The sequence below is a fragment of the Phacochoerus africanus genome, chromosome 13 (assembly GCF_016906955.1).
Source record: "Phacochoerus africanus isolate WHEZ1 chromosome 13, ROS_Pafr_v1, whole genome shotgun sequence".
In the NCBI taxonomy this organism is placed as follows: Eukaryota; Metazoa; Chordata; class Mammalia; order Artiodactyla; family Suidae; genus Phacochoerus; species Phacochoerus africanus.
Genome location: NC_062556.1, coordinates 24,775,338 through 24,787,904, shown reverse-complemented (window position 1 = coordinate 24,787,904; position 12,567 = coordinate 24,775,338). Strand labels below are relative to the sequence as shown.

General features: G+C 41.4%; 1 protein-coding gene across 6 annotated transcripts in view; it reads left to right on the top strand.

The window, feature by feature from the left end:
* DGKH (diacylglycerol kinase eta) overlaps positions 1-12,567 on the top strand; it is a 185,588-nt gene that overhangs the window by 75,644 nt on the left and 97,377 nt on the right. For all 6 annotated transcript variants that reach the window (XM_047755789.1, XM_047755788.1, XM_047755790.1 and 3 more), the window contains exons 3-4: positions 4,001-4,111; positions 10,559-10,639. In XM_047755789.1, the coding sequence (XP_047611745.1) occupies positions 4,001-4,111; positions 10,559-10,639 (192 nt within the window). The remainder of the gene's footprint in view (positions 1-4,000; positions 4,112-10,558; positions 10,640-12,567) is intronic.

The window sequence follows — 12,567 nt, the reverse complement described above, 5'->3', positions numbered from 1 at the left end:
CTTCAATAAAAAAGAGAGAAAAAAAACTAAGGAAGGACTTTAAGCAGTGGTGTAATGTAATGAGGTTTTCATTTTAGAAAATTACTCTGATAACCATGTGGAGAATGAAATACTAGGTTATCTATGCTTTTTGTTTATTTGTGTGTTGTAGAGCTGCATTCGTGGCACATGGAGGTTCCTAGGCGAGGGGTAGAATGGGAGCTGTAGCTGCTGGTCTACACCACAGCCACAGCAACGCAGGATCCGAGCCATGTCTGCAATCTACACCACAGCTCACAGCAATGCCAGATCCTTAACCCATTGAGCGAGGCCAGGGACTGAACCTGTATGAGATTTCTTTTCCACTGAGCCATGATGGCAACTCCCTATGCTTTCTTAAAAACAGTGCTTATTCGGGAGTGCCCTGGTGGCTCAGCAGGTTGAGGATCCGGCGTTGTCACTGCTGCGGCTCTGGTACTGCTGTGGTACGGGTTCAGTCACTGGCCTGGGGATCTTCTGCATGTGGTGAATGTGTCCCACCCACCCCCAACACACACCAAGAAAAGGCTTATAGAACGTAAATACACTAAATACTAACTTTTCTTCCTCATTTCCCTAAATAGAATTTTGCAAGAATCTCAAAACACCTACATTTATCATTTGAATTCCCCAGAATTTTATCTGGATAGGTTATGTTCTCATAGTATTTTCAGGTCTTTGGGGTTGGGTTTAAGAACATAGACTCTCTAGGGAGTTCCCATCTGGGCTCAGTGGTTAATGAATCTGAGTAGGAATCATGAGGTTGCAGGTTTGATCCCCGGCCTTGCTCAGTGGGTTAAGGATCCAGCATTGCCGTGAGTTGTGGTGTAGGTCGCAGACTCAGCTTGGATCTGGTATTGCTGTGGCTCTGGCGTAGACTGGTGGCTACAGCTCCAATTCGACCCCTAGCCTGGGAACCTCCATATGCCCCAGGTGCAGCCCTAGAAAGACAAAAAAAAAAAAAAAAGACATAGACTCTCCAAGAGCCCTGCGTAACATCAGATGCTGTGCAGCAGAGCAGCCCACCACCTAACTCTTCCTCATTAATGCCCCTTTCTCTCTCAGTCTTTTGCATGTAGTGACCAAAGGCACATGCTGCCCCCTTTCCCTTGATCCTTTTCTCTCTCTTGCTCTTCATTCGCATCACCAAGGCCGGTAGATGCTGCCTCCAAAATGACATCTCAACCTCCTCTACTTCTGTGTGTTTCAGTGATGCCACAACCTTAGCTGCATCTTCCCGGTCTCTCCCTGGGACTCCGGCAGCAGCCTCCTAACTGGTTCTCCACTTCCCTTTTCACCCCTCTCCCCACTCTCCTGCCTTAGACATTTCACTAGCTTTTTGCACTTAGAGTAAAAAGCAAGCTCCCCTTTGCGGCCAGCCTCTCCTGGCTCTTGCCTTCCTTAACCTCCTCTCTGGACACCCTCCTTCTACTCCAGCTGTTATTTGCCCTCACAGTGGCCTGTAAACACTTTTCACTTCTTCCAAGAAGCTCTTATAATTTGGTGCTTGGCAAATACTCCCTGACCTTAATAGCCTAATGATATCATAATAATCCTTTCTGCCATTTGTGGAATATTTTCTGTAACCCAGATAGAATGCTAAGTGCTCTCCAGGCATTATCTTATAATTAAATTAGATGCAACAAGCTTGGAACTTGTCATTATGATTCCCATGTTTTAGAGGAAGAAACAGGGACACAGAGAACTGAAGTCATTTGCCCAGTTTATGTTGTTAGTACGTAGTGGAGCCTGGCTTGAAGTCTGTCTGTCTGATTCTAAGTCGGGCTCTCTGGTAGTGAAGTTTCAAAAGTATTTTGTCATCATTACATTTTAATGCTCTCCCAGTTCCTGGGGGACCATCTGAGAGCAAGCTCTAGAGGAAATCTTTTAATAAAATTGAAAGTAAACATTCATATGATCTAACTACTGTATTGGAGACAACAATCAATTTCTCAATATTTTATGTCTCATTGATAATAAAAGACAGTATCATGTTCAAGCTGGAAAGAAACTCTAGTGTCAAACAAATGTGGCTTTTATCTCAGCATCTGGACTTCACTTGTACAGATTTCCATATCCTATGTGCCAGACACTGTCTTGAGGTACTTGAGACACATCGATATGTAGTCCAGTGGGATGGATTTAAATTTTTGGCTCTATAAGTTGGTTCTGTCTTGGAGGCTCACTGTAGCATTACTGCTCTGCTGTGAATTCAGGATAAATATGACCCACCTTGGACCCCATCCCAAGGGGACCTCTTTGAGTCATTACTGTGACATTTCCTGAAGACGGTCTCATAGAAAAGCTGTAGGTTTAGTTTGCTACAAATGAAGTTTCCCTCTTTTTTCTTTCCTTCCATTAAAATGAAATATGAAATTTAACTTTATTAGATGTAATAAACTCAGGGACCTTGTATTCTAATAGGGGTAGCACAGTCAATATACTACATAAGTAAATTACATTATACATTAAAAAATGTAAAGTGCTTTGCGTGGGGGAATAAATAAGATCAGGGTGGAGGAACTATGGAAAGCATGTTAAAGTGGTCAGTGAGGGTCTCATCAAGAAGGTCAGAGACGTGAAGGAGGCGAAGGAGTTGGTCAGAAGAGCATCCAGGAGGAGAGAGTAGGTAATGTGAAGTTGTAAGGGGTATGCGTGAATGCCTACTTAAAAGCAAAGCACCGTAGCACCCTTGTGTTTGGAGGGGACCATGAGAGAGATACTAGATGAGGTCGGAACATCCTTGGGGGGAGTTCCCGTCTTGGCTCAGCAGAAACGAATCTGACTAGCATCCGTGAGGACTCAGGTTTGATCCCTGGCCTCTCTCAGTGGCCACAGCTCTGGCATTGCCGTGAGCTGTGGTGTAGATCACAGACACGGCTCTGATCCCACATTGCTGCGGCTGTGGTATAGGCTGGTGGCCATAACTCTGATTCAACCCCTAGCCTGGGAACCTCCATATGCTGCGGATGTAGCCCTAAAAAGACTGGTGGTGATGAAATGAACTTGCTACATAAACGTTAGCACAAGGTCTAGCCCAGAGTCACAGAACCCCTCCCCACCTTTTCCAGCCATATCTCTTGCTCCTCCTCATTGCATGCCCTACCCTGTATTGATAAGCAAAAACCCTGTGAAGATTCCCCCAAATATCTATAATGTTTTAAACCTGTCTACTTTTGCACACACCTAAAATACCCTTCTTCCCACCCCTCATCATTCTGATAAAGTTGAAGACTCATGGAAGGCTGTCCTCCAGGAGGATATCTTTGACTCCCTCTAAGGCAGAGCTGATGCTTCCTTCTTTGGATCACCACACACCATAGTTTGAGTATGTGTTTGTTACAATAAGATATAGCTGATGGTAACTGACATTTACCGAGCCTTTACTGTACGCCATGCAATAAATCAATTAAATGCATGTTTTTAAAATGTATTCCTCCCAACAACCCTGTGAAGTATATCCTGTTGTCCTCCCCGTTTTATAAATGAGTAAAGGCACGAAGAGGTTTATTGACTTGCCTAATATCATCAAGCTACTAAGTGGTGGCACCAAGAGTTGATCACAGGGTTTCTGGCTCTAAAGCCCATACCTTCTTAACTATTACATTATAGTGAACCTCTACCCTTCTACCATTTATTGCATTTTTACTATATACAAGTATATATGTCTACTTGTATATGTCCATGTACTCATCACACCATATCAAAAGTATTAGTTTGTGTGCGTGTGTCCTCCATACTATTTGTGACTGCTTTGAGAGCTGGGTACCATGTCAAATTCACCTTTCCTCCTTGGGGCTTTGCACATGTCTTCTCTTGGTTGAACAAGGAGAATAAAATATTCTCTCATGTACTTTGGAAGACATGAGAAATAATAAATTCAAAATGTTAATGATAGTGTGTCATTAACCAAATGAAAGTGAATTTTATTTGCTTTTGAATTTCATTTTAATCATGTCGTTGTGCTTCTGCTTCTCCCTAGACCAGTATTAAAGAGGGACAACTGTTGAAGCAAACCAGTTCTTTCCAAAGGTGGAAAAAGCGATACTTCAAACTTCGAGGTCGTACACTTTATTATGCAAAGGACTCAAAGGTAATTCGAGAGAATACTAGTTGCAAGCACATGAAGGCTGTAGATGGAATTGAAACTTTGATTTCATCAAACTGTTTTTGTCTTGGTGCTCATTATAGCATTACTGCTCTTATATGAATTTCATGTAAATGTGATTCATCTTGGACCAAATCCCACAGGGGTATAGTTGGGTCAATTTCATGACTTGTCCCCTAAGGACAATCTTATAGGAAGGTTCTAGTGTAGTTTGCTTTCTTTTTTTTTTTTCTCACAATTAAAAGGAACAGTTCAGTGTAACCCTATTAGATATAATAAACTTTAAACCTCATAATCTTTTCCTGAACACAAGAGGCATACTCTGATTTCAAACAAGGGTTCGTATCCCAGTCCCAGCACACTCTGGTTGAATGGCCATAGAAAGCATATGTAGTTGAGAGGCTTAAATGAAATAATGTACATGAAATGCTTACATAATACCTGGCATAAAACAATCACTCAATTATGGTAGTGATTAGAAATAAAAATTAATTGAAATAAAAACAAGACTTAAAATAATTTTTATTTAACAGTTGAATGAAATAAAAATGATGTAGCTTTGGAAGAAAAAAATTTGCAATGTTGAGCCATTTAAAGCTGATATTTTACTGTTCCTTCAAAAATAAATATTACAGTGGGCACATTTAATCAGCATTGGAGCCCACTCCAAAGCAGCCCCCTGCCCTGCTAGTCCTTGAGGACACCTTTGGCCAACATGAGAGTTCCCCACAAAGTGGATCTTGCCCTGGGAGTCAGCCCCACACACCAGAGCACCAACAACAGTTGCAGCTGGGCCTTGCAGCCAGCCATACTGAGGTCCAACCTTGTATACAACCTCACCCTCTGTAATTGCAGTCAGTCACAACAGAAGGACACACACAGCCTCCACAGGGGACCCTCCTGGAGTATCTAGTTCTGGTAACCAGGGGAGACCTTGCTACTGGACCCCACAGGATACTTTCTACACAAAGCCACTCTTTCAAGACCTAGCCAAGACATACCTAATATGTAGAAACCATCACAGAGAGACAAAATGAAGAAATAAAGGAATATGTTCCAAATGAAAGAACAAGACAAACCTCAGAATTAGACTGAGTTAAATGGAGATAAGCAACCATCTAGAGAAAGAGTTCCAAGTAATGGTCCTAAAGATAGTCATTGAACTCGGGAGAAGAACAGGTAGAACATGTGAAGAAGAACCAATCAGAACTGAAGAATACAAGGATGGAAGTGAAAAATATACCAGAGGAAAGCAATAGCAAATGAGATGATCCAGAAGAAAGGACCAGCCCTCAAGAAGACAAGCTAGTGGAATTACCCACTCAGAACATCAAAAAGAAAAGAGAAACAAAAAGGCATCTCTTGGACAACATCAAATGTAGGAACATTCACATTTAAGGGGTTCTGGAGGGAGAGGAACGTGTGAAAAGGACAGAAAACCTGCTCAGAGAAGTAATGGCTGAAAACTTTCCTAACTTGGTGAAGGAAACAGATGCAAATCCAGGAATGACAGAGAGCCCCAAACAAGGTCAACCCAGAGACCCATACCAAGACACATCATAATTAAAATGTCACAGTATTAAGATAAAAAGAGATCTTAAAAGCAGCAAGAGAAAAACAATTAAATACATGGAAGCCCCCATAAGAGTGTCAGCCGACTTTTTAGTAGGAATATTACAGTCCAGAAGGGAGTGACATGACATATTCAAAGTACTGAAAGAAAAAAAACATAACAAGAATATTCTACTCAGCAAGGTTATCATTCAGAATTGAAAGAAAGTTTCCCAGACAAGCAAAAGCTTAAGTAGTTAACCACTACTAAACCAGTTTTATAATAAATGTTCAAGGGAATTCTTTAAACAGAAAAGAAAAAATTATAAATGATAAAAAAATAAAAATTGTAACTAGAAATATGAAAATTATGAAAGAAGGAAATTGCGCTAGTAAAGGCAAAAATATGATAAAGGTCGTGGGTCACCCACCCACAGCTAGTATGAAGACTAAAAGACAAAACTAGTGAAACTCTATATCTACAATAATTAGTTAAATAATACACAGAATAAGATAATATCAAAAACATAAAAGGGGGGGTGAAGTAAAAATATAGTGCTTTTAGAAAGCTGTCAAACTTAAGTAGCCATCAATATAAAATAGACTGCTAAATACAGAGGTTGTTACATAAGAACCACAAACTTATGAGGCAAACAATAAAGAGAAAAGAGTACAACATAATACTAAAGAAACTCATTAAATCCCAAGGGAAGAGTGCAAGAAAAGAAGAAAGGAACAGAGAAAAACAACAAAAGTAACCAGAAAACAATGAACAAAGTGCCAATAAGTAAAAAATATCAATAATTACTTTTTTAAAAAATGATTTTTTTTCCATTATAGCTGGTTTACAGTGTTTTGTCAATTTTCTACTGTACAGTAAGATGACCCAGTCACACATACATGTATACATTCTTTTTTCTCACATTATCATGCTCCATCCTAAGTGACTAGATATAGTTCCCAGTGCTACACAGCAGGATTAATAATTACTTTAAATGTAAATGGGCTTAATGCTCCAATCAGAAGACATAGGATGACTGAATAGTTACAAAAACAAAACATGTATGTCCTGCTTACAGGAGACTCATTTCATATCTAAAGACACACAGAGGAGTTCCCATCGTGGCGCAGTGGTTAACGAATCCGACTAGGAACCATGAGGTTGTGGGTTCGGTCCCTGCCCTTGCTCAGTGGGTTAACGATCCAGCATTGCCGCGAGCTGTGGTGTAGGTTGCAGATGCAGCTCGGATCCCACGTTGCTGCTCTGGCATAGGCCGGTGGCTACGGCTCCGATTTGACCCCTAGCCTGGGAACCTCCATATGCTGCGGGAGCGGCCCAAGAAATAGCAAAGACAAAAAATAAATAAATAAATAAAGACACACAGAGACTGAAAAGAAAAAGACATTCCACGCAAATAGGAAGAGAAATCTGGGGTAGCAATACTTATGTCAGACAAAATAGACCTTAAAATAAAGACTCTAGGAGTTCCTGTCGTGCCTCAGTGGTTAACAAATCTGACTAGGAACCATGAGGTTGCAGGTTCGATCCCTGGCCTCACTCAGTGGGTTAAGGATCCAGCGTTGCCATGAGCTGTGACATAGGTTGCAGACACAGCTCAGATCCCACGTTGCTGTGACCCTGGTGTAGGCTGGTGGCTATGGCTCAGATTCGACCCCTAGCCTGGGAACCTCCATATGCTGCAGGAGCAGCCCAAGAAATGGTAAAAAGAAAAAAAAGAAAAAAAAAGACTGTAACGGGAGACAAAAACGGGCATTATCTAATGATGATCAATCCAACAAGAAGACTTAACTGTAGTGTACACAGGAACACCTGCATACATAAAGTAAATATTAGCAGATGTAAAGGGAGACATTGACAGTAATGCAATAATAGTGGGGGACTCTAACACCCCACTTACATCAATGGACAGGTCATTCAGACAAAAAAATCAATAAGAAAATACTGGCTTTAAATGATACTTTGTACTAGATGAGACTTGATAATATATACAGGACATTCCACCCCAAAACAGCAGAATATACATTCTTTTTGAGTACACATGGAACATTCTCCACAAAAGATCATATATCAGGCCACAAAACAAATCTCAATAATTCTTAAAAAAATTGAAATCATATCAGGCATCTTTTCTGACCACAACAGTATGGGACTAGAAATTAATCACAAGGAAAACTGGAAAAAACACAAACATGTGGAGTCTAAGCAACAAGCTTTTTAATAACCAGTGGATCATTGAAAAACATCAAAGAGGATATCAACAAATACCTTTAGACAAATTAAACAGAAACACAATGTTCCAATGTCTATGGGACTCAACAAAGGCAGTCCTAAGGACTTGATAATGATATAGGCCTACCTCAGCAAACAAGAAAAATCTCAAACAATCTAATCTTACACCTGAAGGAACTAGAAAAAGAAGAACAAACAAGTCCAAAGTTAGTAGAAGGCAAGAAACAATAATGATCAGAGTGGAATTAAATGAAATAGAGACTAAAAAGAGAAAAGAAAAGAGCAGTGGAACCAAGAGCAGTTTTTCTTTGAAAAGATATCCTCAATAACCTTTATGCAGATTCATCAAGAAAAAAAGGGAAAGAACCAAATAAATAAAATCAGAAGTGAACAAAAAATTACAACTGACATCACAGAAATGCAAAGGGTCATAAGAGGTTACTATGAGGATTATGTACCAACAAATTGGACAACCTGGACGAACTGGATACATTTCTTGAAACATAGAATCTTCCAGGACAGAATCAGGAAGAAATAGGAGATCTGAACAGACTGATTACTGGTAATGAATATAATGAGATATTAGCCACAAGAAAGAATGAAATCTTGGACATCTGCAACAACATGGATGGACATAGAGGGTATTATACTAAGTAATACATCAGACAGAGAAAGACAAATACCATACAGCCTCGTGTATATGCGCAATTAAAAAAAACAACAACAAATGAACAAACAAAACAGAAGCATTTATAGATGAGAAAATAAATGGGTGGTTGCCAGAGGGGAGGGTATGTGAGGCTTGGTGAAATAGCTGAAGGGGATTGATTAAGAAGCCCAGACTTCCAGTTATAAAATAAATAACTGGAATTCTTATCATGGAGATTTAATACACAGGATAAGGAATACAGTTTAAAATACGGTAATAACTTTGTATGGTGACAAATGGTTACTCGACTCAGTGGTATCATTTGATGATGTATTAGATTGTTACATGATTAGATTGTACACCCCAAACTAACGTAATATTGTATGTCCATCATACTTCAATTTTTAAAATTAAGACTTACTGCTACTTGTGCCAGTAGAATAATTGATAATTTCTAGAATAAAAAAATATGTGTTCCTGATATAATTAGTGGAGTTATACAGCAGTATACAAACAAAAAACCCCCCACAAACCTAATTCTTAGTTTATGCAGCTGTACAAGTAATAACCAAGTGAAATAATCTTATTTTAAAAGTCATTATGTTCACAGTGGTCCCTGATCTGGCTCCGTCCTGGCTCTTCACATTTATCTCCAGACAGCACTGACCACTTGCTAGCCCACAGCCTTGCCCCATGTTTCCCATGCCCGGGATAATTTTCGCTCTGTCTGCCTTTCTTCCCTTGAAGAAATTCCCTGTTTTCTTTAAGATTCCCCCCATCATTGTCTTTATCCCATTATCCACAAGAGAAAGTTTGGTTTTTGCTGGAGAGATTATCTGTGACCTCCCAAAGCATGTTGTGCTATCTCCTCTCCCACTTTTTTTGTTGTTGTTATCTTTTTAGGGCCGCACCTGCGGCATATGGAGGTTCCCAGGCTAGAGGTCCAGTCAGAGCTGGAGCTGCTGGCCTACGCAAGAGCCGCAGCAAAGTGGGATCCAAGTCGCGTCTGTGACCTACACTGCAGCTCCCGGCAGCCCTGGATCCTTAACCCACTGAGCAAGGCCAGGGATCGAACCTGCATCCTCATGGATGCTAGTCGGGGTCATTAACTGCTGAGCCACAACGGGAACTACTCCTTTCCCACTTTTAAATAGTCTGTCTTACTTAAAGCCAGTCGTGTCCATCTCATCTCCTGTGCTAGATTATAAATTTGTTCTCATCCGGGAACAAGTCTTATGTCAGATTGGCTGGATTGAAGTAGAGTTGCACAACCCCCTGAGATCTCGGGGTTGGTGGAAACTCTTAGATGATGGAGCCCCTTTTTCTGCAGTTCTAGATGGGCAGTGTTTATACCTGCCTTGCTGAAGGAACACTGAATGGATTTGAACAATGAGCAACCTACTAAAAGTGGGAAGGATGTGTTTATTTACTAGAATTTCCTGATCTCTCGACTGTACATTTGTAAAGATTTTATTTCTGTGGCGTTTTCAAACACCGAAACCTTTCGATTAAAGCCACTTTTAAGAGTCTAGAAGAGACATCGTCTTCTATTTGCAGAGCACCCGCACCGTCTCATTTGAACGCAGTTATAGATGAGGACAATCTAAACGTTCGATAACCTGCCACGATATGAGCCGGGCCTAGTTCTTCTCATTGTGGGGGAAGGGGAGGGGGCGTGAGTATGTGTGTATGTCACGCACTGAGCAGGTTCCCCATAAACGAGGCTTCCAGAGCGCACAGAGCATCTTGCGATGAAGCAGTGAACCAGGGAGCTCTCTGAGGTCCTTTACAGCTTGGGATTTATGTGTCAGTTGAACATCATGGTTTTACCCACAAAGTCATTGCTAACTTACATTTCTCTTCCTTTTCTATTCCCATTTCCTGACATGGCTTCATGGTCATGACCTGAGGGTAAAAATAATATGGAGGAGCAGTACGTTAAGTTTTCACTTATTATATCTGTGTTCTTTTTCATTAACAGTCTCTGATATTTGATGAAGTTGACCTCTCAGATGCCAGTGTAGCTGAAGCCAGCACAAAAAATGCTAACAACAGCTTCACGGTATGGTTCTATTCTGCTCACTGCCTTCTCCAAAGTTGTAGAATGACCTTGCCTAAGCCTGTACAGAACGCCCTCCTCGGTGGCCAGCTGGGTGTCATGCTCGTGGGAGTCCTTACCAACAGCATGCACTTGATAAAGGTCACTGTCAACCCCAACACCAAACCCCGTTCATGCTTGTGTGGGTCAGTAAACCAAGGGATTACATGGGTTTTTTAAATATTTGATTCTTTTCCGTTTTAGACCTTTTAATTTTAATGCTTCAAGTGTTTCACCTCTGTTAAATGTTCAGCTAATGCCACTGTTCTTGAATATTCAAAACGGTTTTTGGTTTTTTTTTTTTATCTTCAATTTTAAAAAGAGGTAATGCTTTTCTTCTACTGTTAGTCTGGCTGCTGTAGTTCAGGCCTTCATTTCTTCTCACTTAGGTAATTCATTCGGCAGCTATTTAAAGAGGTGTCCTTTGTTCCAGGTTTTTGTTGTTGTTTTCTTTTCCCAATTGCAAATTGCATTGCTTAAGAGGCCTTACTGGCTCGCCATTGCCTGTCACCTTGCATCTGTGACTCCATCGGGAAGTCCTGTAAAATCACGCGTGAGCACTCTAGCATTACTGATAACGACGTATCCTTGTATATCCCACCAGTCCAGCATTTCTCTCTGTGCCTAATGCATTTTTCATTCCCGCTGGCTTAAATGAATCCTCCTCCATCTATAGCTGTTGAAAAATTCTACCAATTCTTCAAAGCTCAGCAGATAATCCCATTCTTTTTCTACTTCTTTGAACCAAACTATCCATTAAAGATGAACTGGGTATCTGCCAAGTGCCAGGCATTTATGCTAATAAAATACAAGAAATTGAGAGATGAAAACATATGTATACGTCACTTCCTTCAAGACAGTCATGGTATAGTTCAGTGAAGTTCATCTGGGGTCCTTCTTAGAGCTCCGTTTTCCTTAGGTCTTTTCAGATGCATTGCTCCTGCTGGGTCACTCCCTGCCCCTTCCCTGGGAAGCCACCCCTACGGACAGCAGTGTGTTATGTCCGTCCCCTAGGTGTGCCAGGACAGGGAGGACAGGCCGATAAACCAGTACAGAGCAGGGCTGTGATGGGGATAGTCACTGGTTGGGCTGGGGGATGGAGAGGAAGCAGATGAGTTCGGATCCAGTCTTATTGATTTATGGGCATGTGAGATAATTCATGGTGTGACTATTCCCCCCCCCCTTCCCCAGGGACAGTTGAGTTTGAGAAGAGGAAAGCCAGGAATAGAATCCTGGGAAAAAGCAAAAATGTAAGGTCGGACCAATAATGGCAGAGAGAGCATTCTGAAGTGTAGAAAGAACATCAGGAGGCAGTGATGTTATGAAAAGGCCAGCGGAAGAGCGTTTCAAGGCAGAAGCTGCCCAACATCAAATGCTGTAGAGAGGTCAGGTCCAAGAAGAAAGGCAAAGCATCTGTTGCCTTTGCGAATAGGGAGGTCATTCGGTCACGCTGATGTGAGTAGTTGCAGTGGAGGGTGGCCTGCATCAGGCTGCACGGGGAATGCTGCGTGGAAAGGCAGCGAAAGCCAGCCTGGATGACTTGTCCTGCAAGCTTGGTTATTAAAAGCAGGAGCAGACATACAGCAAAAAGAATGCTCAGGCTTGAAGAGGCAGCTCTGGTTTTGTTGGCGGTGGTCTTTTGCTTTTTTCAAAAAAAATGGGTTTGAGTATGTCTCTGTAAAGAGAGGAAAGGATTGTTGGAGTCAGAAGTTGAAGCTTCATTGGAGTTCCCGTCATGGCTCAGTGGTGAATGAATCCACCTAGGTTCCATGAAGACGTGGGTTCGACCCCTGGCCTCGATCCATGGTTTAAGGATCCAGCGTTGCTGTGAGCTGCAGTGTAGGTCACAGACACGGCTCAGATCCCACATTGCTGTGACTGTGGTGTAGGCT